This window comes from Erinaceus europaeus, chromosome 4, assembly GCF_950295315.1.
Source record: "Erinaceus europaeus chromosome 4, mEriEur2.1, whole genome shotgun sequence".
Lineage (NCBI taxonomy): Eukaryota > Metazoa > Chordata > Mammalia > Eulipotyphla > Erinaceidae > Erinaceus > Erinaceus europaeus.
The window spans coordinates 15,044,736-15,066,912 of NC_080165.1; the positions used below are offsets into that span (position 1 = coordinate 15,044,736).

Here is a 22,177-nt window from a genome sequence, read left to right on the forward strand (position 1 = left end):
TTTTTAATCACGTTATCATCTTGATTTCACTCCTTTATTTTCCCAATTAGGATTAATGGTTTGCAGTTTTCTGGAAAACTCTCTCACCCTCAGTCTAGGTCCTCCTCCACCATTCTGCACCAAGATCTGAAAGCACACCCCTCCCCCCAAGAGTCCTTTACTTTGGTGCAAACCACCAAACCCAGTCCAAGTTTTGCTTTGTGCTTCCCCTTTCTATTCTTATTTCTCAAGTTCTGTCCATGAGTGAGATTGATTTTATACATCAGATTTACTCATCTAACAGGCAGTGTTAGATAAGGTGGTAACATCCATAAAAAGGTAAATGTTAGTAGACCAGGAGATGGTGAAGTGGAAAAGTGACTCAAGCAATGAGATCCAAGTTCAGTCCCCTGTACCGCATACACCAGAACAATGCTCTGGTTCTGTCTTTCTCTCTTCCTATCATTAATAAATCATTTTTCAATGGTAAAATTAAGAAGAGCAGGCAAGTAGGTCAGCGACCCTGGGTTTGACTTTTAACGCCAAATAGCTCACTTGGTTAGTGTGCTGCTTTGCCATGTGTGGACTCAGCTTCCAGCCCGACTCCTGTTGCATTGAAGAAAACTTTGATGCCATGGTGTCCCCCACCCCTCTCTCTGCCTTTTCTGTCTCTATCATAAAGAAATGACTTCTAGGGCAGAGGGTAGATAGCATAATGGTTATGCAAAGAAACTCTCATGCCTGAGGCTCCAAAGTCCCAGGTTCAATTCCCTGTACCACCATAAGCCAGAGCCACAGCCAGAGTTGAACAGTGCTCTAGTAGAAAAAATAAATAAAAATTAAAAAATCTAATGTCAAAATAATAATAATAATATTAACTATAACTAAGGAAGTTGCAATAGTATTTAGGAATTCAGAGACTATCCTAAATATTTAAATGTTGTTGCTGATATTCTTATTAGCATTATTGCTAAAAATCAGTACTTCACTTCTAGACAGTAAAATCCCCCATATCAGGGAAGAGCTATCACTACCTTGCTGATTTGCACTGTTAATTTGCATCCATGGCTTACTTAACCCATTTTGAGGATGAGCAAGTACCCTGTTCTGTATATTGTTTGGATTCTCTCCCAGATGATCTGTACATGGTTGCTATTCAGTGCTTTGTTGATAAATTAAGAAGCTGACTTGTCCCCACTCCTCTGATGTACTCTGGCATCTTTATTTGTAGCCTTTTGTCATACATGACATGGAGACACTGTGTATGGCCGAGAAGACACTGGTGGCCAAGTTGGTGGCCAATGGCATCCAGAACAAGGAGGCAGAAGTCCGCATCTTCCACTGCTGCCAGTGCACATCGGTGGAGACAGTCACGGAGGTCACCGAATTCGCCAAGTCCATCCCAGGCTTCGCAGACTTGGACTTGAATGATCAAGTCACTTTGCTGAAATATGGCGTGTATGAGGCCATATTCGCCATGCTATCTTCTGTGATGAACAAAGATGGGATGCTGGTGGCATATGGCAATGGCTTTATAACACGGGAGTTCCTGAAAAGCCTGAGAAAACCATTTTGTGATATCATGGAACCGAAGTTTGATTTTGCGATGAAATTCAATGCACTGGAACTGGACGATAGTGATATTTCCCTTTTTGTGGCTGCTATAATTTGCTGTGGAGGTGAGTTGTCAACCTAAGCTGCCACAAGTGCCTTGTCACTCAGTCTCCTCAGTAAATGCACTGCCAGTGAGAGCTGTACTCTGAAACAAGCACTGACCAAACAGAGGGGCAGTTGAGCCCCTGTCACTGACTAGAATTAGCTAAGACTATGTATTGTACATAGTATACAGCACAGATTTTTACACTGTTGTGACTATGTATTTGTACAGTTATACAGAGATATTCTACTCTAAGTATACATTCTATAGCATTATCATCATATAGGTTATTAAGTATAATCATTATAATAGACTATAGCATGGCATATAATATATATTACACATAATCATAGTGTCTGAGGGGTCAGGCAGTGGTGCCCTGGTGAAGCACATGCTATCATGTGTGAAACCTGGATTTGAGTCCCCAGTTCCCACCTGCTGGATGATAAGTTTCATAAGCAGTGGAGCAGGCTACAGGTATCTTTCCCTCTCTCTCTCTCTCTCTTCCCTTCTCTTGCCCTATTTCTCTCTGTCTCTGTTGTATAGAAAAGGAGAAGAAAGGGAAGGGAAGGGAAGGGAAGGGAAGGGAAGGGAAGGGAAGGGAAGGGAAGGGAAGGGAAGGGAAGGGAAGGGAAGGGGAAGGGGAAAGGAAGGGAAGGGGAAGGGAAGGGGAAGGGAAGGGAAGGGGAAGGGGAAGGGAAGGGAAGGGAAGGGAAGGGAAGGGAAGGGAAGGGAAGGGAAGGGGAAGGGAAGGGGAAGGGAAGGGGAAGGGAAGGGGAAGGGAAGGGGAAGGGGAAGGGAAGGGAAGGGAAGGGAAGGGGGAAGGGGAAGGGGAAGGGGATGGGAAAGGGGAAGGGAAGGGAAGGGGAAGGGAAGGGGAAGGGAAGGGAAGGGAAGGGAAGGGAAAGGGGAAGGGAAGGGGAAGGGAAGGGAAGGGGAAGGGAAGGGAAGGGGAAGGGAAGGGGAAGGGGAAGGGAAGGGAAGGGGAAGGGAAGGGGAAGGGGAAGGGAAGGGGAAGGGAAGGGGAAGGGGAAGGGAAGGGAAGGGAAGGGGAAGGGAAGGGAAGGGGAAGGGGAAGGGAAGGGAAGGGAAGGGGAAGGGGAAGGGGAAGGGGAAGGGAAGGGGAAGGGAAGGGAAGGGAAGGGAAGGGAAGGGAAGGGAAGGGAAGGGAAGGGGAAGGGAAGGGAAGGGAAGGGAAGGGAAGGGAAGGGAAGGGAAGGGAAAGGGGAAGGGGAAGGGAAGGGGAAGGGAAGGGGAAGGGAAGGGAAGGGAAGGGAAAGGGGAAGGGAAGGGAAGGGAAGGGAAGGGAAGGGAAGGGAAGGGAAAGGGAAAGGGGAAGGGAAGGGGAAGGGAAAGGGAAGGGGAAGGGAAGGGAAGGGAAGGGAAGGGAAGGGAAGGGAAGGGAAGGGAAGGGAAAGGGGAAGGGAAGGGGAAGGGAAGGGGAAGGGAAGGGGAAGGGAAAGGAAGGGAAGGGGAAGGGAAGGGAAGGGGAAGGGAAGGGAAGGGAAGGGGAAGGGAAGGGAAGGGGAAGGGGAAGGGAAGGGGAAGGGAAGGGAAGGGAAGGGAAGGGAAGGGAAGGGGAAGGGAAGGGGAAGGGGAAGGGGAAGGGGAAGGGGAAGGGAAGGGGAAGGGAAGGGGAAGGGAAGGGAAGGGGAAGGGAAGGGAAGGGAAGGGAAGGGAAGGGAAGGGAAGGGAAGGGAAGGGAAGGGGAAGGGAAGGGAAGGGAAGGGAAGGGAAGGGGAAGGGGAAGGGAAGGGAAGGGAAGGGAAGGGAAGGGAAGGGAAGGGAAGGGAAGGGAAGGGAAGGGAAGGGAAGGGAAGGGAAGGGAAGAGGAAGGGAAGGGAAGGGAAGGGAAGGGAAGGGAAGGGAAGGGAAGGGAAGGGAAGGGAAGGGAAGGGAAGGGAAGGGAAGGGAAGGGGGAAGGGGAAGGGGAAGGGGAAGGGGAAGGGAAGGGAAGGGAAGGGAAGGGAAGGGAAGGGAAGGGAAGGGAAGGGAAGGGAAGGAAGGGAAGGGAAGGGAAGGGAAGGGAAGGGAAGGGAAGGGAAAGGAAGGGAAGGGAAGGGGAAGGAAGGGGAAGGAAGGAAGGGGAAGGAAGGAAGGGGAAGGAAGGAAGGGGAAGGAAGGGGAAGGAAAGGAAAGGAATAGAATGGTGACTCCTAGAAGCAGTAGATTCATTGTACAAGCACCAAGCCTCAGTAGCAGGAAAAAAAAACAACAATGTGTAAGTATACTATGTTAACATGTTATTATTACACATATACCATAGTTATATATGAATGTTATAGACATATATATCAGGACACTGTAATCCTATAAACACTGCTGTCACTAACTGGCATATTTATGCTGTTTCACTATCCACTAGCAGTGATGGCGGAGTTTTCCTTGCCAGAGGAACTGGATCTCAGTGAAGGGAAATCTGGGCCTTCTGCAGGGAAGCTGGCATGGAGGTCCCCATATTTTTTACTTGGTATCATGTTCCTTTAAATAGGCCCTTCCTGGGTCTAAGAAGGTCACCCCTCTACTATAAACTCAACTGACCTTACTGAGTGCTGGGGAAACCAACAGGGTGGTTGTCCCATACACCACAGGAAGCCTCACTGTCCCCATGGTTTAGTGTTTTCAGACTGGTTGCCTTCTGGGGGTGGGAGATGGCAGGCAACCTTTACCACACATATTTCTTGGGTGCTGGTCAGATGTGGGAATTCTTTGTATTCAGGGAAAAAAAAAACCCAGTATAATTTGCCAAAGCTACTTACTGAATATGGATTGAAGGGCAGGTGAAATGGCTCACTTGGTTACTGCACTGCTTTGCCATGTGCACCTGCCAAGGTTCAAGCCCAGCCCCAACCTCCTTGGAGGAAGCTTCAGTACTGTGGTCTCTCTCTCAAAAAAAAAAAAAAATGAATAGGAGCTGGGCAGTGGCGCAGCAGGTTAAGTGTACATGGCGCAAAACGCAAGGATCTGCATAAGGATCCCCATTCAAGCCCCTGGCTCCCCACCTTCAGGGGGTTTGCTTCATAGGCAGTGAAGCAAGTCTGCAGGTGTCTTTCTCTCCCCCTCTCTGCCTTCCCTTCCTCTCTCAATTTCTCTCTGTCCTATCTGGCAGCTATAACAACAATGGCAACAAAAGGGAAATGAATTTTTTTTAAAAAAATGAATATGGATTAGGGGCAGGGGGATATTTTCTTCACCAAGATCAGAATACATGATCTATGTCCCAAAAAGTCTAGGGCCCATGTCACCACGACCCCAGAGGGTCACCTGATGTGAGCATGGACCCCTCCCATCAAGTTTCAAACCTCCCCACCCTAGTCTTCTTATCAGCCTTTCCAACCAGTGTCCCTCCTCCCCCTCACATATTCCTTCATTTTCTTTTCAGCTGGTTCATATTAATAGGCACCCCAAAGGCTGTCTCTACAGACGTGTACTGGCAACAGTGGAAGTAGTTCTGTGCTTTAAGCCACAAGACCTCAGTCTAACAGAAATACTCATAAAATGAGCCTAACAGTCGAAAACAAGTATCTCATTTTGGCCTGGGAAGAAGAATCTCATTTCCCATAGAATACAAATTTGGTTATTCTAATCATTATGTGACTGTACAGTTGCTCCTCATGTTTCGGGGGTTCCCTCCTTCAAAGGTAGGTAAGTTCCAATCAAAGGGGTCCATGTAACAAGACAGTTTGTAAGCTGGTAAAAGTATTCAGGAATTAATATTTGGAAAGATCTAGTTCTGTCTTCTAGTCAAGTGGAAGTCTTCTTACAAGGCGTTGCAATGTAGGAAAAGTTTGGTTCCTCACCGGGTCCAGTCATTAGTCTCTTAACACGGTGACTGTCACACTCAAGCTGCTATTTTCTTTTGGTGATAGATCGTCCTGGCCTCCTCAATGTAGGGCACATTGAGAAGATGCAGGAGGGCATCGTGCACGTGCTCAAGCTGCACCTGCAGAGCAACCACCCAGATGACATCTTCCTCTTCCCCAAACTTCTCCAGAAGCTAGCAGACCTGAGGCAGCTGGTCACGGAGCACGCCCAGCTCGTGCAGGTCATCAAGAAGACAGAGTCAGACGCGGCCCTGCACCCGCTGCTACAAGAAATCTACCGGGACATGTACTGACCTCACAGCAGCGGACAAAATGAGGACTTTTTGAGGTTCTTAAAGCAGACATCACTACAAACAAGAAATGGGAGCAACACAAGTCTACACACGTATCCACCAGTTGAACCTTCAAGAGGGATGCGTATGCCCTGGATAACCAAACCCTGATTCCACAGTTCTTTTGTTAACCAGCCTATCTGAGAGCATGCAAAGGATTGGAATGTTGGCCATAGGTCCTGAGTAGATAAGGACTAAGAAAACTAAGGGGAAAGAGGTTCATCTGCCTAATTTTCACTTCGCCGTATTAAGCATTAGGAATTTACCACAAACTTAACTGGTGACTTCAAAGTACATGGTCTGTCTTCCCTTTCACCACCACTTTGACTGGTGTGCTCCTTTCTCACTTTGAAAACTAAATCATCACCTTTTAACTTTGATAAGCCTATACATCTAAATGTGTCCAAAGGTTAGTTTTTTTGTTTTTTTGTTTTTAAGCAGCATGATATTTATTCAGGAGACTTTGATTCTATTTTCTGAATTGGCAGAAAGACAACACGTGGTTTTCTAATCCCAGGATTTCAGATTTTATAGTCATGGATAAGCTATCAAAACCCAGTGGTTGTCTTGTTTTCAGTTCACTGTTCCCCACAGTCTAAGTTTCCAGGTTTTTTTTTTTTAGAAGATCCTGGAAAACACCATCTCCAAGGCACTGTGGACTTGCTCATTGACTTGTTGACCAACTCTGAGAGCATCAGCTTCCCATTCCTCTCCTGTCTATATCTCCTCTCTGATTTGAACCAACCAAGTCACACTGTTTGGGGGCCACAATAGTGTTCTTAGGGGCAAACTGACAAATAACATTGCCACAATTTCTCCAGGCCCCGTGAGTAAGGCAGCTCCTTTATACTTTCCTATGTTGCTTTTTAAAATATTAAGCTTTATTTTTTAACTCTTGATGGTAGCAGATGCTCCACAGAGTAGGGGTGATGAAGCTAATGGGAGTTTATAGGGTGACCTGGGAACCAAGCCACAGGATATCTTTCAAATGGTAGTTTGTATCCATCTCAGGACTCATAATAGACCAACAGTTTCTACTGAGGATTAGATCACTGCATCTCTTTCTCTGACTGTACATGTATAAGAGTTTTTCCAACACCTAAAATCCTTCTCCGCCTTGATTTCATGGAGAGAAGCCATGTGGATTATGGGTTTTGTCTAGAGCACATGAACTGGAAATGCACTCTCTTAGGATCATCAGAGATAGAGTGTCCATCAGGAAATCTTCACCATCCCTTCAGCCTGAGCGGGTCGAACCTGCTAGTTAAGACCCACCGGTCACAGATGCCTCGCTGTGACCCAGCGGCCGTGAGCACACAGATGACCTGGCTGTGTCAGTGGTTGCCCCAGTTCCTGTTTCTAGACCTGGCGCCAGAAGACCATTACTGTTTGCTGTTAAAGAATGGGTAGAATACTAGTGACAAAGTTCCTAAGATCAACTTAATGGAAATGCAACAGTAGAAAAGACGACAAAACTCTGGGACTTCAAGAAGAAAAAGAGCAAAAGTTACCACTAGGACATCCCTTTTTAAGATCATACAGTTGGCGTTTCATTATTTTTAATAAGATAATCTGAGGACCTGTTAGAGGCACCTGGAAGTCCTTCCCCCAATCAAGAGGCCACCTGTAGCTCAGGAAGAGGCTGAATTTTGACTCGTATGGTACACATTGTTCCATCTTCCTTCCTGACTTCAGAAATCCCAGACTGGATGGGCCAGAGGACTGTGGATTATCTAAGATCATGGCAGCAGGAACTGGATTCCAGTGTCCATCCTATGTTATACCCCTGACCACAGACCTCTCCTCTGACCAATGCCTTTCAAATGGATATGGTCTTAGAAAGTCAGCCTCTAGAACTGGCCATTCAGAAAAAGTCGTTCACTCAGATTTAAAAAAACAAACAAACAAACAAACAAAAACGAATTCAAGCCTATTTCATGTTTTTGGCACCAACAGTCAAGCTGATAGAAGGCCCAGGCTCTACATGAGCTGTATCAAGGAGTGCTTGGTTCCTGGTACTTTGCAAAACCACCAGCCTCACTCACCCTGAGCGAAATCAGAAAGGAGGCCACAGTCACCTCAGCTTGAAAATCATTGGCATCACTCATTTTAATTTCTAGGAAGAAAGCCATATACTTCCTTTCACTGGAAATGACAGAACCATGCATTGCCTCTTAACAGAATACTTCGGGACCTCTAGTCAGATTTTAAATCGAGACCTATTATTTGCTAGTTAAGTATACTAAGACATGTCAACTAGGAACTATTAAAAGTGCATATTTCTTGCTAGGTTTTGGGACATGAGGCATCAAATACAGCCTCCCAGATTCAAGGTCTTACTGGTGTAAGAATGTTGTCACCCCCTGGCCCTGAATCAGGACAAGGGCGGCCTTTCATTCTCACCATTTTGACCCACCCTTCACCAAATCATAGTTCTTCATTTTCTCAACCTCTAGCAAAAAGTGACAAACTCCTCCAAGACCAGCAATGACCCAGCAACCAGTGTCTCAGATGCTGACAAGAATGGAAGGACAGTAAGGTCACCTGAGACCTGCTGCCAGTTCTCCAATGGGTCCACGGTCCTCTCCACCTGGACTCCCCTTCTGGGCATCTCCAGTTGGCATCCCAGCACTGAACTTGGCACCTACTGCCACATGCCATCCCAGTGAAGTCCAGAATTCTCAGGAACAGTACGCTCCCATCAGTGAGCACAGACTCAGAAGTTGTCCTTTCTTCCCTCCTTCCTCTCCAACTTCCCTCCAGCCTTCCTATGGCTCTCTGATGAGGGAAGTTCAAAGTTTTTCCCCAGAGAGTGTTTGTAAACATGCATAATGATGAGTATGCAGTCGGGGAGGGGAAAAACTGGCACTCAGTGCCTTCAAGAGTACCTCCCAGAGGGGTCCCTGTTTTAAAGGGATTCTTTTCATTTTAAGAGCACAGAACGAATCTTTCTGCTTGGACTAATGAGTTTTAATGCTGGGCCATCTAAAGCCCCAAGGGAACAAGGCTCAAGGGCTTGTGTGGCTCCAGGGACAGGTCAGAGGCTGTGATCTGGGCAGAAACTCAAGGCAAAGTAATCCTTGTTGGATATATGATAGATGAACTATTAATTTAGCAACTACTGTTTCCCCAAACCTACAGCATAACAACTACCTCAATAGATAAATCACATGGCACTGTTAGTACTAAGGTACATGAAACACAGGATCTTTCTGGAGTACCTATAGTCACAGCATCTCTGACTGGGCTCACAGCTTGCACACCCATCTTACTTGTCTGCACACTGAGAAAGGGAAGGTTAGATGACTTTTCCAAGCAACATTTATTGTTTAAAAGGAGTCCTGAAGACATTCACTGACAGAAGTTGCTGTCAGCCTGGGTGGGACTGATCTTGAGGCCAGCATGGGGACTCCCACCCTCTGCATGGGTAAGGCTGTTCCCGGAGAACCTCTGCTAAGTGAGGATGGAAATCTGTGCCCTCAGGAATGCTCATGAGATGTGACTTTCCAAGGCCTTGCTCTCTTCTGTTACCGCTGTGTTTGACCAAAAACATTTCTGCTTCATGCTCTCTTGTTCGACCACGGTGTTACCAGGCACATTCGTTTGCCAACTGTCCTACAACAGAGTGGGTTCTGTCTTGACCCAGTGGCCACACCTGGAATGTCTCAGGGCACTCCTATTTATTTAAATCTGGCTCCAATGAGCCCGGAGTGCCCAGCTGAGATTGGACTGGCCCCAGCATGGCTATTTGTGGAGGGCTTCCAGAGACCCAGACAAACCAGCCACCCTCAAAGTATCCCTTCAACCCATGTGTCTATTCAAAGTGCAGCTCCCACTGGGAGAATACGCCAAGTGCTCACTCACAACTCCCCCTTCAATTCTGAGCCTTGTGGTGGGGAAGGCCCATTTTAAAGTGAACGAACCCAACATGAGAATGAAGAGTCGCCTGGGGGGTAGAGCCTGGCCCCACTTTTGCCGGCCACTTACAACCTGCTCCACTCATAGCCTACGTCTAATGCATGGCCTGGCTGGTGTATGTGTTCCTTGACAGTCACCTGATGACCTTATTCCTTTTCTTTTCCTTCTCTTCTCTTTCCCTCACAATCACAACAGTGGTATAGATTCAAGGGAGGCTACTGTCCTGAAGATCCACGCTACCACCAATGACTTGCTGACTTTTTCTAAAGTATCCATAAAAGAGTTTGGCAGGGACCAGTTTCATTGACACTGCCCTCTCTCGGTCTTTGTTCTTCTGAATGTGGCCCAGCTTCGCTTAACTCAGTCCAAGCTGATGCACGAGGCTGGTTTTGCCAACCAAGTCTTTGAATGGAGCTGTCAAGTTAGGGACCCCTGACCTCAGTGGTGGTGGAGCCCAGCTTCCAACCCACCTGTGCAGCACTCTCAGCATGCATGTCCATAACAGATGCTGCAGAAAATCAGCAGTCAGCAGGCGTTGAGGTACCAGCCTAGACTATGCTCCCAGCACCTCATGAGCCAAGGAGGGCTCCTGTGATGCACTTCAACCAAGTGGCTTTTCTTGTCCTGAGTCCAAGGACTTCCCAGAGCATGTGTTCCTTTGAAAGTCCTTCTGCCCAGAAATATATAAGATTAGGCTCCAAAGTTGCAATCTAGGTTTTTGCTGAGATGTATAGCTTTGTTTGTTTGTTGTTTTTTGCCTGTTTGTTTTGTGGTTTGCTTTTGTGTGTGTGTGTGTGTGTCTGTGCCACTTTTATAGAATTCTGGAAAACAACCATTGACAATAGCTTTTTAAACACTAGAGTATGAATAAGGTAATATATTTGGTCTGAAACATCATATAGAAGATCTATTTCTCTGGGTACTACAATAACAAACTAAAATGTAATCTTGAAAGTTTTGCAAGTTAAAAAAAAAAAAAGAACAAGCCTTTATACTTTCCTCTGAGTAATTACATAATATTTCCAGTATGTTCTTATGAACTGCAGCAGGTTCTTAAGCTTTCTTTCAGAGTGGGCTGTAAACTTAAAAAACAAAAACAACAACAACAAAAAAACCAGCTTATGAAAATTGTGAGAGGATCTGTCCTGATTTCCACCTTGCATTTTATCAGCTCTGGGTGTCTTGGGCACATTCTCCACTCTAGAAGGAGGCTATTTTTGACCCTTTGTGTCACACATTTTCAGTTTGAGACACGAGCAACATAGGGACATGAGGGGCATATACTTTGGTCCAGCTGAAATACAGCCACAATCTTTGGCAATCCTTTGCAAAAAAAAAAAGAACAGACCATAGTGTATCTTTGCTAAAAGCCACATCTTGGTTGCAGCACCGGATGGCATGAAGGACTGTATAGAGACCCTGTTACACGTCAGATTCCACAGAGCTCACTAATGACCACTACTAACTCTTCCTGTTTAGGAAGCAGCTCTCTGCTCTGCAGGGAATTAGTACCTGTAGGTTATTACCAAAGACCTGGGAGATCTGAAATATTTTGATGGGAATGGTGTGCACTGGCTGGTTCTTTGGCAGGACTGTATAGGCTGTTAAAAGCATTACTTGCAAACAACAAACAAAACCCCCTAAGAATCATCCACTTTTTGTTTTTACTCACAAATAGAAAACTAAAACTTTTTTTCTCTGGAACAGGGAGCATATCAGCCTCTTCCTCTTCTGCCCTCCTACCCCACCCAACTTCTAAAATCCATTCATATTATGTGACAATACAGTGTCATACAAGATAGCCCACAAACCCTGGACAAGGAGTAAACTGGGAGGTGAGGAGCCACAAGGAGTGCACACTTTAGGCCCTTAAGATAAATGAATTAAAAGAGCTTTTTAAGGTAAAATCATTCATTTTTAAGAAATGTCTTCTCTTTTTTTAAAGGCATAGACAATCCGCTCCTTTATTATTTTATTTTATTTTTTTATTTTATTCTGGCTCCAAGAAAAGAATTTACCTCATAAAAGATAAATATTACTTAGTATACTTCTTGGTAAGATTACAGTATTCCTATTCAAATATCATTTTTTCTATACTTCATGGGGGAAAAAAAAGAAATAATGTTAATCTATATCTTAAATATTGTTTTGAGCTTCTTTTTTTAAATCATAACATATTCAGTAGTTTACTAACTTAAGAATCATGCATCCAGTCATAAACATGTGGGTTCTTTTGAAATCAGTGTTAACTGACATGTACTCAAATGTCTGGCTCTTGAACCTATTGAAAACTCAAAGGAAGCTGAAACACCACAAATCATACATCAAGGCTTTTCATCTCTCTGGAGCCACACATTATTTATTTCACTATGCAAATCTGTTCCCTTCATGCTACTTCACACACCAGAAGCAAAAGCAAAACTATCATTTTACCAGCAAGGTTACCTGAGACCCTGTTACACGTCAGATTCCACAGAGCTCACTAATGACCACTACTAACTCTTCCTGTTTAGGAAGCAGCTCTCTGCTCTGCAGGGAATTAGTACCTGTAGGTTATTACCAAAGACCTGGGAGATCTGAAATATTTTGATGGGAATGGTGTGCACTGGCTGGTTCTTTGGCAGCCTCCAGGTGACCTAGTATGAAATATGAAACAGAAACCACAGACCACCTGAGTCTCCTACATCTTGTTTTCTACATCTTGGTAAAAAAAAAAAAATCTTTGATGTGTGTCTGCACTGTCCCTGGGAGACACAGTCCATCATGAGGAAACCCTACAGAAAGGCGTCTGAGCAGTTCCTGTCAGAAGGGCACAGATTTCCAAAGCAAGGGCTGAGCACAGGTTCCTGACACACTTCCCTTGACTATTTGGGGGCACCTTATACCTTCGAAGTATTTGGGGGCTGACAGACCCTCCTTTTTTTATACTCACAGGAACAGTACCCAAGTAGATGTCCATAATTAGGCTTCACTGTCCTCTTTCTCGGTAACAGAAGGGCATCCAAGGCGTTAGAAGAAATGTGTGCAGAGAGGAGCCAATGTAATCTCGCTAGTCACATCAACTAATAGTGGCTCCAGGCAATTAGAAAAAGTCGACAAAATAACTTCTAATTGTTTTTTGAAATCTTGGGTCTTATTCATTTTCCCACTAGGCGATTGAACTGATCACATATATTGATTTATATCCTGAATTTATGGGAACTTCTATGTTGGAATGTCCTACTGTAAGACTGATGAATGTAAGCAGCTAATTTCAGGGTACAGTTTTGCCTTAATGGTTTTAAAAAATAAACTATTTTTTAAAATTATCTGACGAGTTCTGTTTGTGTTCTAACTAGGTGTAAGGTAATGACCTCAGGGTCTTAACTCATGTACTATATTGCTTGACTACCTCCTCAGTTCAATTTTTTTATTCTTTATTTTGAGAGGGACAGGAGAAAGACACCAAAGCACTGCATTGCCACCCCATGGAGTTCCTCTGGTACTATCCATGGTACTTCCAGGGATCAAAACCAGGGCCTCACTTACGCTAAGACATGTGCTTTACCTGATCCCATCTCATATTCTGAGGGATGACTGTGAAGTGAACTGTGGTTTAGAAAAGCCAAATCCCAGCCTGGACAAGCCCCCACTTCTCCCAAGGTGCTTTCACCTGCACAGACCTCCTTTCCGTCCTTCAGTGTCCAAGATGGACCTGGGACAATTGGCCGTGAAATATGCCGTCTTAAGTAACAAGAATATCTGTTTGTCTCAACTAAAAGGAGACGCTTTTTAAAGTGTGTGCATCTGAAAATAAAACCTGCTGTACACGTGATTCCATAGAAGCACTTCAGTCAATTTCTCATTAGACACATGGTCCCTGGGCAGCACATACTGGCCTTATAGTATCTAGAAATAAGACAGAATCTTGCTGTCCTCTGAGCACCACAGAAGTGAACTCCTAGGACAGTGTCACCACTGCCACTATGGGGACAGGGGGCAACAGCCACAGTGGATTGAGAGATTGGACTTCACAGGCAGAGAGCTGAGGACATTATGGAAAGGAGCAGACCGGCAACAAGCATGGTTTCGAAGTGAGGAAAGGTGGGAAGTGAGTGCACACCTCTGAGTGGGGTTGGGGTACGGTGTGGAACCAGAAGCACCAATAATCACTCCATCACCCCCAACAGGGTCCAGAGTGCCCATCCAGAATACTGTCACAAATGTTTCAGGGGAAGGGTAACTCCTCAAAATATGCATCATTTTTTAATTATAAACATAACACACAGGCAGAGTTAAACACATGTCCCAAGCATCACACGGAATATGAATTCTGTTCCACATATGTTCTATAGCTCTTGGCACCCTATAGCCCCTTCCCACAGGGGTACCTACAAGTTCCCTCCTGGTGAACTGACCTGCTAAATGCCAACCCCCAAAACTGACCAGAGTTTTCCCCACATTAGACTGACGGCTGAGACAGCAGCACTTATGCCCCTGACCACTGTGTCCACAGGCCTGTCAAAGCAAAGTGGTGACAACCCCAAGATGTGCTGAAGGTCCTAGGCCCCCAGTAGGAGTGAGGGAGGACCAGCAGGTATAGCTTTGGCTTCCCCTCGTGACCAGCTTTCCCAGCTTCTGAATCCCTTCCCCACAGTCCTGGCACAGAGTTGAACTAGGAAGCACCAGCGGGGTTTGCTGAATGTCTGGTCTGATGCCTGTCTTTTGGGGACCTTCTTTAAATAAATGACTCCTGGTCCTGATGTCATAGAATTCTTGCTCCCTCAGGCTGCAGACAATGCTCCAGATTGCCCAAAACAAGGCTGGGAGCAACAGCTCCAAGTTCAACCCCCATGCTATCCCAGAGACTCCACTGACACAGGAGCCCCATGCAGGGTGCTGCCCAGGGCCCAGCATCCACTGAACTCATATCTAGGGTCTGGGCTTGTTAACAGGCTTCTTTGCTGGAACTTTTCTCTTCTCCAGGTCTTGCTGAATTTCCCGAGGGAAGGCATCAATATTTTCCTGGACACAAGGGAGGCAGAATCTTTTGGAATAGAATAAACTGCACTCCTGAAAGAAGACAGGGAAGGACAGGGCTAAGTTGGCAACAGAAGCACAGTCAGCTGCTCCCAGAGGCTAACACTCACTACCCGCTGGGCTTCAAGGGGGTAGCAGGGAGCAATTGATATCAGAGGCTTGGTTAATACTATTTTGCCTAGCTAGGTTTGGGACAGAGCTAAAGGCAGTCTCACAGGTAAAAGTGGGTCCCTGATCCAGCTTTCTAATCCTATTCTCAACTCTGACACCATCTTCCCGGACAATACTTTTAATCCACATGTATTTTAGCTGTTGGGCCGAGGCAAAATAGTAAAGTCAAAGGCCTCTAAGGTAAACCTAAAATAGACTTCCTAGCTTCTTCCCACACAAAGAAACTTAGTTCTATCTGCTCTATCCTTACCTTTAGGTTCCTGATTATTAAACAGTTTGTTCTGTCTTATATCTTACTACTTTTGAGCCACTAAGTTGCAGATGCTATCATGACACCAACCTGCCCTGACTTTCCTCGGCAGACGACCTCACCAATGTGTCCTGGATCCTCACCTCCCCAAAGTCCTATCCCATCAGGGAAAGATAGAAACAGGCTGAGGGTATGGATCGACCTGCCAATGCCCATGTCCAGTGGAGAAGCAATTATGGAAGCCAGAACTCCCACCTTCTAGACCCCATAAAGAACTTTAGTCCTTACTCCCAGAGGGATAAAGAATAGGGAAGCTTCCAATGGAGGGGATGAGATACAGAACTCTGGTGGTGGGAATTATATGGAATTATACCCCTCTTATCCTACAATCTTGTTAATCATTATTAAATCACTAAAAAAAGGGGGGGGGAGGTGTCCTAGCATTAGACTGGCATGATAGATGCTCAAGAAAGGAGACCTCCCTCTGCTAAAAGGGCTCTCCAGAAATAAGAAAGTAAGTCACTGTCCCATGGAGCAAATAGCATAAGTAAGGGTATCTACGTGCTGGTAGACAGGGATGACTCCCGAAATCTTCATCTCCACAGCCCCTCTAGCTGGCCCCAGCTTGCCTCTGCCCACCAGTCCCCTAGCCCTTGACTGACTGCAGGGTCCCACCCACGAGACAGGCAGCTGGTTTCTAAAAATCTGAGGCTAACTAGGTGACCGTGAGGGTCCTGGGACCACTAGGGCAAGGCCTGGGAAGGCTCACGTATCACCTCTCCTGGGTTGGGGAAGTACACTAGGGGAGAGGGAGACAGGTGCAGGGAAGAAGGAAAGGCAGCACTGCTGCACAGCTCACCCACCGGGCCCACACACACCAGCCTGCTGCACAAGCTGCATCGAGAGCCCAGGACCAGAAACCTGTCCTTGTTGGCGGTGAAGGGGTCCTTCATGATGTAGCTCTCCTCCAAGAGGCTGCAGGATAGGAGGAGAGACCTGCAGTCAGGATAGCCCTCACCTCTCAGATGCTCAACAGAAGCACAGATCTCTCAGGGGAGGGGCAGCTCCTCCCCACATGCCCACCACCACCACCACCGGGTAGTAAGAAAAAGGCAGACCTGGAGCCAGATAGGGCTGAGCTGGAACAGGTTCTCAGAACTGCACCTCTGGGACTGCAAGACCGCTGCAGGCCCCTAGACTTTACTTAGCCTGATTCACAGTGAGGCTGGGGCACAGCTCTCCAATGTGGGGGAGGACCCCTACTCCCAAGTCTCCTGCTTCTGGGCGGGGGAAAAGTGCCCAGCACATGAGACATGGTTCTGTGATGACACCCCAGCTTCATGATCAGGGAAATCAGCTAGCCAGATGAAAGAGGTCTTGCCCTCTTGTCTCACGGGCAACATTTTAGTCAGTTCCCCCACACTAGGCATTTGATCTGGTGAATAAAATCAAGATGGAAACCCTGAGACCTATGTCAGGCAGATGCACGGGCAGCTGGCCATCAGGTCTCACTTCCACCACAGCAAGAGCTGCAAGCCCCCCAGATAGGAGGCCACTGTGGTGCCTTAGGCCCAGGTGACCTGCTGTTTCAACCTGAAGCAGGTGCTTCTACCCTCACAGCTGGATCGGGTGTTGGGCTCTGAACTGAGCAGGGAAGAAGGGACTCAGAGGTTCTGGAGAAGCAGGCTAGGCCCAGAGCTTTGCCCTTAAGCCTCCAAAACTTGGGTATGGATAGATCTAAAGCACAACGCCTACGCCCTAGTCATGTGCCAAACTCAGGCACTAGCTAGCAGCTCTGGACAGGGACCTCCTAGGTCACTGATCTAAAATCACATACTCACATGACAGACTCAGTGTCGGGGGGCTTCTGCCCAATGTAGCTGTATGGAGCCGTGAGAGAACAGAGCTGGCACTCAAACACACCTGGGGGACCGTGCTCTAGTTCACACGCCATCTGCAAGATGTCAAGACACAGGGCACACTGCTTCAGAACCAACACTCACAGACCTGAAGCCATTTAAAAAGAAATACATAAGAATAAACGAAAGCCAATAATAATAAATAATTTCACAAAATTCGCAGTGATATGTTGTTCCTCAATACAAGAGCTCCCAACTGACAACAAAATCAACTTTTCCTTGGTATACGAGGCCTCTTATGGTGGCTATTACCTTGACCACTGCGCCATCAACACAAGGCCACTCTTCCAGAGGCTCCCTAACTGCCCACAGATATAGTTCCTGCACTCCTTAGCTCCATCCCTTGCTTCTCCTGCCCTTTCTTGCTCCTACAATATCTCTACCTGTAGAATTTCTCTCCAGTTCCCCTCTGATTACCTTTGGCTTTCTCCAGTTTAAGCAAACATTTACCTTGGTTCTTTTTGTTTTTGTTTTTGTTTTTCTGACTGTATTTCTTGAAGAAGTCTGTGATTGGCTGTTTATAGCTATGTTCTTGGAAAATACAAATTCTTGGTATTAACATGTCATATATCTTTTCTGCCCAATTCTCGCAATCCCATCTGCAAATATGTCACACTATTTGAAACTACCCCAAATGTTAAACACTGTTCCCTGCTCCCTTCATTCAGTTTTATCTTTATGTTTTAATTGGATAACTACTATCAGCCTATAACAATGCCTTTCTTCTTCCACTGCTATATCAAGTAAAGTGGCATGGCTCTTACAGAAACCCCTTTTCACCTTATTCTAAGCATTTCCATTTAATTCTTCCACAGTTTCCAGAAATTTTCCATGTTTTCAAAGATCCTACATCTTTCTCAGTAGAGACTTTAGTATACTATGAGTTTTAAATGCTCTAATAGTCTTAACATCTCAGACATTATGATTCTATTGTTTTGGTCCATTACTTAGTCTCTTAGTTTATTAGTACGTCTCAGGTGTATCCTGAAAGAGGGGTATCACTTTCCCAGTGGGGAAAAAAATGGTAAGCCACACTCAGATAAATGAAGCAAGTAGCACCTGGCAAACCCCTTTGTCTACTGGACCTTTAACACAGGAGACGGACTCAAGAGACTGGAGTGAACTTAGTGGTCCACTGCTTCAACCTTCTCGAAGCCTGAGAGGAGGATTCATTTGCCCAGTGGGTTCTTCTCAGTCTCCACCCCTTCCATCAGCTATAGTTCCTTCCCTCCTGTGCCTCACAGGTCTCTCCTGCCCCTGCCCCAGGGCACACTGCAGTGCTGTCACTCAGTGCCAGTCTACCTGGTGGCTCCGGGGCCCCTAGTCTGGAGGATCCAGCAGCAGCCTTAGGTGAGCCCTGTGTCCTGGACCCCAGGCCCTCTCAAGAATCCTGCCCCTTCCCCAGCAACAAAAGGGAATAAATACATATAAAAAAGAAAGAAAGAAAGAAAGAGAGAGAGAAAATAAGAAAGAAAGGGTGCTATCTACTACCTAGAGAGAGAGATGGTAAGTGACACCCATCGCAGAACATAGTGCAGCAATCTCTCTGCTGAGCCTTTTAGTGGATCTAATCGACATAGATTGCAACTGAGGAGAATCTGGGTTTTGTGGTTACAGTGGTGGCCTCAGGGAGCCCACTGCTTCAGCCTTTTCTAGCATTACCTGGAGCTTGGGAGGAGGGTTCATTTGCCCAGTGGGTGCTTCTCAGTCTCTGGCCCCTCTGGCTTTAGTTCCGTCCATCCTGTGCCTCATGGGTCTCTCCTGCCCCTCTCCCAGGGACACACTGCAGTGCCGTCACTCAGTGCCTGGTGGCTCTGGGGCCCCTAGTCTGGAGGATCCAGCAGCAGCCTTAGGTGAAGCCCTGTGTTCTGGACCCCAGGCCCTCTCAAGAATCCTGCCTCTTCAAAGCCCAGCAGTAAGGCACCTGAAAGACTTTCATTCCTCCAAGGATGCAGATACTTTTTTAATTTTCCTGTTCTGTGTCAGCAGCTGAGGTGGGATTTCACAGGTGCCCAGAAGGTGACACCATCTGTTGTCCATTGCCCAGTGGTTTCAGCTTCTGTTCCTCTGGGAGAAAGGTGCAGGATGCATGTGCAGCAGCAGCCATCTCCTGCTCCAGGCCTGAACCACGGGAAGGCCTCTTCAGCCTGCTGCTTTGCCCTTGTCCTGTAGCAGCCCCTGTGCTGTGGAGAGGAGGCACAGCGGGTGCAGACTACAGTTTGTGCTCCCACGGGGGTAGGGCAGGGAGGGGCGGCTGTACCCTCTCACACAGGCCCTCTCAGTATATGGCATTTCACTAAAACTTGTAGCTGGATTCTTCTTTTCTGCTGACAGTGTCCACTTCCCTACCACCTTCTGTTTCTTTCTTTCTCTCTCTCTCTCTCTCTCTCTCTCTCTCTTTGCCTCCAGGGTTATTGCTGGGGCTCAGCTACTCCTGGAGGCCATTTTTCCCATTTTGTTGCCTTTGTTGTAGTTATTGTTATTGTTGTGACAGCTGTTGTACAGGACAGAGAGAAATCGAGAGAAGAGGGGAAAACAGAGAGAAAGGCAGACAGACACCTGCAGACCTGCTCCGCCGCTTGTGAGGTGACCCCCTGCAGGTGGGGAGCTGGGGGCTCGAACCCGGATCCTTACTGCGGTCCTTGTACTTTGCGCCACGTGCGCTTAACCCACTGCGCTACCGTCCAGCCCCCCTCCCCCCACCTTCTGTTTCTTTACTAGATCTCTAATTAGTAAAATAAACAAATACCTTAGTTCACTGATGGTTTAAAAAAAAAAAATCATGATTTGGGGTGGGTTGGGTCGTGGCACCCGGTTGGACGAGCATGTTACAATGCACAAGAAAATGGGTGCAAGCCCCCAGTCCCCACCTGCAGGGGGAAAGCTTTGCGAGTAGTGAAGCCGGTCTGTAGGTGTCTATCACTCTCCCTCTCTATCTTCACCTGTCCCTCTCGATTTCCAGCCGTCTCTATCTCTATTTAATGAATAATGATAATCTAAAAATACATTTTTAAAAAATCATGATTTAGTAGACTACCAGGGGTTTTGTTTTATTTTGTTTTTTATCTCTCAAGTTCTGAGTCATCTATAAAATCTTTATCAAATGTAACATAATGTCTAGTGTCAGGTGACATCCTCATCTCCCCCCTCTCCTGAGCATGTGCAGGCGCACCCACAGGCTAAGCAGGTGCTTTGCGGGATGCACAGGATACACGCGACTAGCAGGTCTACCAGGCTAATGGGGGTTTCCAGGCAAACCAGGTGAAGCGCCGTCCAGGGGTCTCTCCCTGGACCAGCTCCCTCAGGCGGATACCGGCTCCACCGCACCCGGGAGGACCGAGCTCTGCGTGTCCAGATCCTCACACCCGCTAGGAACACGCGCTCAGAACCCAAAGCCCAGCGCACCCAGTGGCTTTCCGGGTCGCCCCAGACCACCGCACAGCAAAGGAAACAAGACACAGGCAGCAATGATAGCCTCTTGTTCCCAACAGATTCGGACTGAGGCGCTAGCCTGACAGAAGGAAGGAGAGACACAGAGAGGTACCAAAACCCACAGTAAAGTAGACCCAAAAAGATATGCGCTGTACCACTCACCTCAATCTACCGCCAACCCACAGAGCCCCAATCCACAGAGCATGCGCACCCAGGCTCCTCTGCCTACGTGACCCCGCCCTAGCCCCGCCTAGCCCCGCCCAGACGTCGGACACCGCACCTGCCCCGCCCACGTTCCCCTTGGCCTCAGCGCCTGCGCACTGCAGGCAGCTCGGCTCTCTGGCCCGACTTCCGCCTCCGCTGAGCTCTTGGGTCTGACCAGCTACTGAGCGTCCAGAAAACCCCGGTGGGGGGGCGGGGCCGCCTGCCATTCCGCCTTCCCCAACCTTCTATTTCTCAGAGGGGTTTCTTGTTCTAAGGGCAGTCATCATAAACCGTGCCATACAATACTACACCCAAACTCTTGTGCATGATTGTGGGGTTCTGCTTTGTGCTGGAATGCATCTTCTGCTAAATGACACACGGCTTCCTCTGACAGGACACACTAGGCCTGCTGACTTGGTCGTGTCCAGAGCATCTAAGATCACAAGCCCTGGGGGACAGGTGGTTTGGGCTGCGGGGGTCCCCTTGATGCTGGCTGGTTGGCCTGTGCATCCGGCTGCGGGAGGTCCCAGGCAGGTGGCCTGGAGGAGGGCGGGTAGTTGGCTTGACGGGGAGTGGGGCAGGCAGCAGAGACAGACTTCAACTTGACTATGTCCTGAGCCTGGTGGTGGCCCACGGCCAGCAGCAGCAGCACAGGGACCCGCAGCATGGCACCTCTGCAGCCAAAAGCCAAGAGGGAGCTCTGGAGGCCCAACAGGCAGCAGGGCCAAGAAGGCATCGCACTCCTGCTCCCAAGGTGTCAAGTTCTTGGAAGCTGTTCATGTTGCGGGGTCCGCTGTGAGCAGCTGTGAGCGGGCTAGAGAGGCAGCTGGACTTGAGGGCTTTGCTGTGACTGGGACTTGAAGGCTCAGCGGGTGTCAGGAGGGGCTGCTGGGGTCACGAAGAGGGGCTTCTGGGCCATCTGGGCCAGCAGGTGGGTTAAGGCAGTAGCTGTCCCAGCCTCTTGCTGAGCCTGCATGGTCCCTGGGGTCAGGAAGTGCTGATGGGTTTAATCCCACCCACTTTGACATTTGCTGAGATGGTCCCTTGGCTGGAAGAGATTCCAGGGAGAAACTTGACACAAATGGGGGGAAGTAATCACGGTGGACAAGGCCTCGGGGGCTCAATTATAGATCCCTGGTGTGATCCCTGAACTATAGTTGCTTGAATCATGTTCTGGTTTACTTTCATAGTTAATTTAATTAATTAGATTATATTTTATTTATTGATTAATTAGAGACAAATGGAGAGGGGTGGGGCAGTTAGAGAAAGAGAGACAGCCTTGCAGCACTGCCCCATGGCTTGGAATGCTTCCCCCAGCATGTGAGGTTTGGGGACTTGAATACAGGCCCTTGTACATTGTAACATGTTTGACCCAACAATAGTAAATCCTTTGTAAAAAGTAAATACAGATAATGCAGAGGGAGATGAGAAATTCTACCCATGCTTCAACTATTGCTCTGTAAACCATTACC

The 22,177-nt window shown here is 47.4% G+C and overlaps 2 protein-coding genes across 13 annotated transcripts in view; one reads left to right on the forward strand and one right to left on the reverse strand.

Annotated features, from left to right (window-relative positions):
• Window positions 1-13,018, forward strand: part of PPARA (peroxisome proliferator activated receptor alpha) — a 76,582-nt gene extending 63,564 nt beyond the window's left edge. For all 10 annotated transcript variants that reach the window (XM_060188773.1, XM_060188768.1, XM_060188770.1 and 7 more), the window contains 3 exons: window positions 1,211-1,658; window positions 5,506-11,131; window positions 11,311-13,018. In XM_060188773.1, coding sequence (XP_060044756.1) covers window positions 1,211-1,658; window positions 5,506-5,753 — 696 coding nt within the window. In that variant the 3' untranslated portion in view covers window positions 5,754-11,131; window positions 11,311-13,018. The remainder of the gene's footprint in view (window positions 1-1,210; window positions 1,659-5,505; window positions 11,132-11,310) is intronic.
• CDPF1 (cysteine rich DPF motif domain containing 1) lies at window positions 1,420-20,740 on the reverse strand. Of its 3 annotated transcripts, XM_060188778.1 has the most exons (5): window positions 20,664-20,740; window positions 16,992-17,104; window positions 16,014-16,125; window positions 14,611-14,762; window positions 1,420-1,528 (listed from the first exon to the last, which is right to left on the reverse strand). In XM_060188778.1, exons 2-4 carry the CDS (start codon window positions 17,102-17,104, stop codon window positions 14,622-14,624), a joined length of 366 nt encoding a protein of 121 aa, XP_060044761.1. In that variant the 5' UTR covers window positions 20,664-20,740; the 3' UTR covers window positions 1,420-1,528; window positions 14,611-14,621. The 3 variants fall into 3 exon arrangements, with proteins under 3 accessions (XP_060044761.1, XP_060044762.1, XP_060044760.1); XM_060188779.1 differs by lacking the exon at window positions 1,420-1,528 and having other exon boundaries at window positions 13,934-14,762; window positions 16,029-16,125; XM_060188777.1 differs by lacking the exon at window positions 1,420-1,528 and having other exon boundaries at window positions 13,934-14,762.
• Window positions 20,741-22,177: the final 1,437 nt, after the last annotated feature.

Excerpts from the sequence above, each read along its gene's own strand:
- CDPF1 (XM_060188778.1), bottom strand. The coding sequence starts at position 17,104 with ATGGCGTGTGAACTAGAGCACGGTCCCCCAGGTGTGTTTGAGTGCCAG. Across the intron at positions 16,126-16,991 it reads CCCGACACTGAGTCTGTCAT|CCTCTTGGAGGAGAGCTACA; the intron begins GTGAGTATGTGA and ends CCTATCCTGCAG. Across the intron at positions 14,763-16,013 it reads GGCTGGTGTGTGTGGGCCCG|GAGTGCAGTTTATTCTATTC; the intron begins GTGGGTGAGCTG and ends GTCTTCTTTCAG.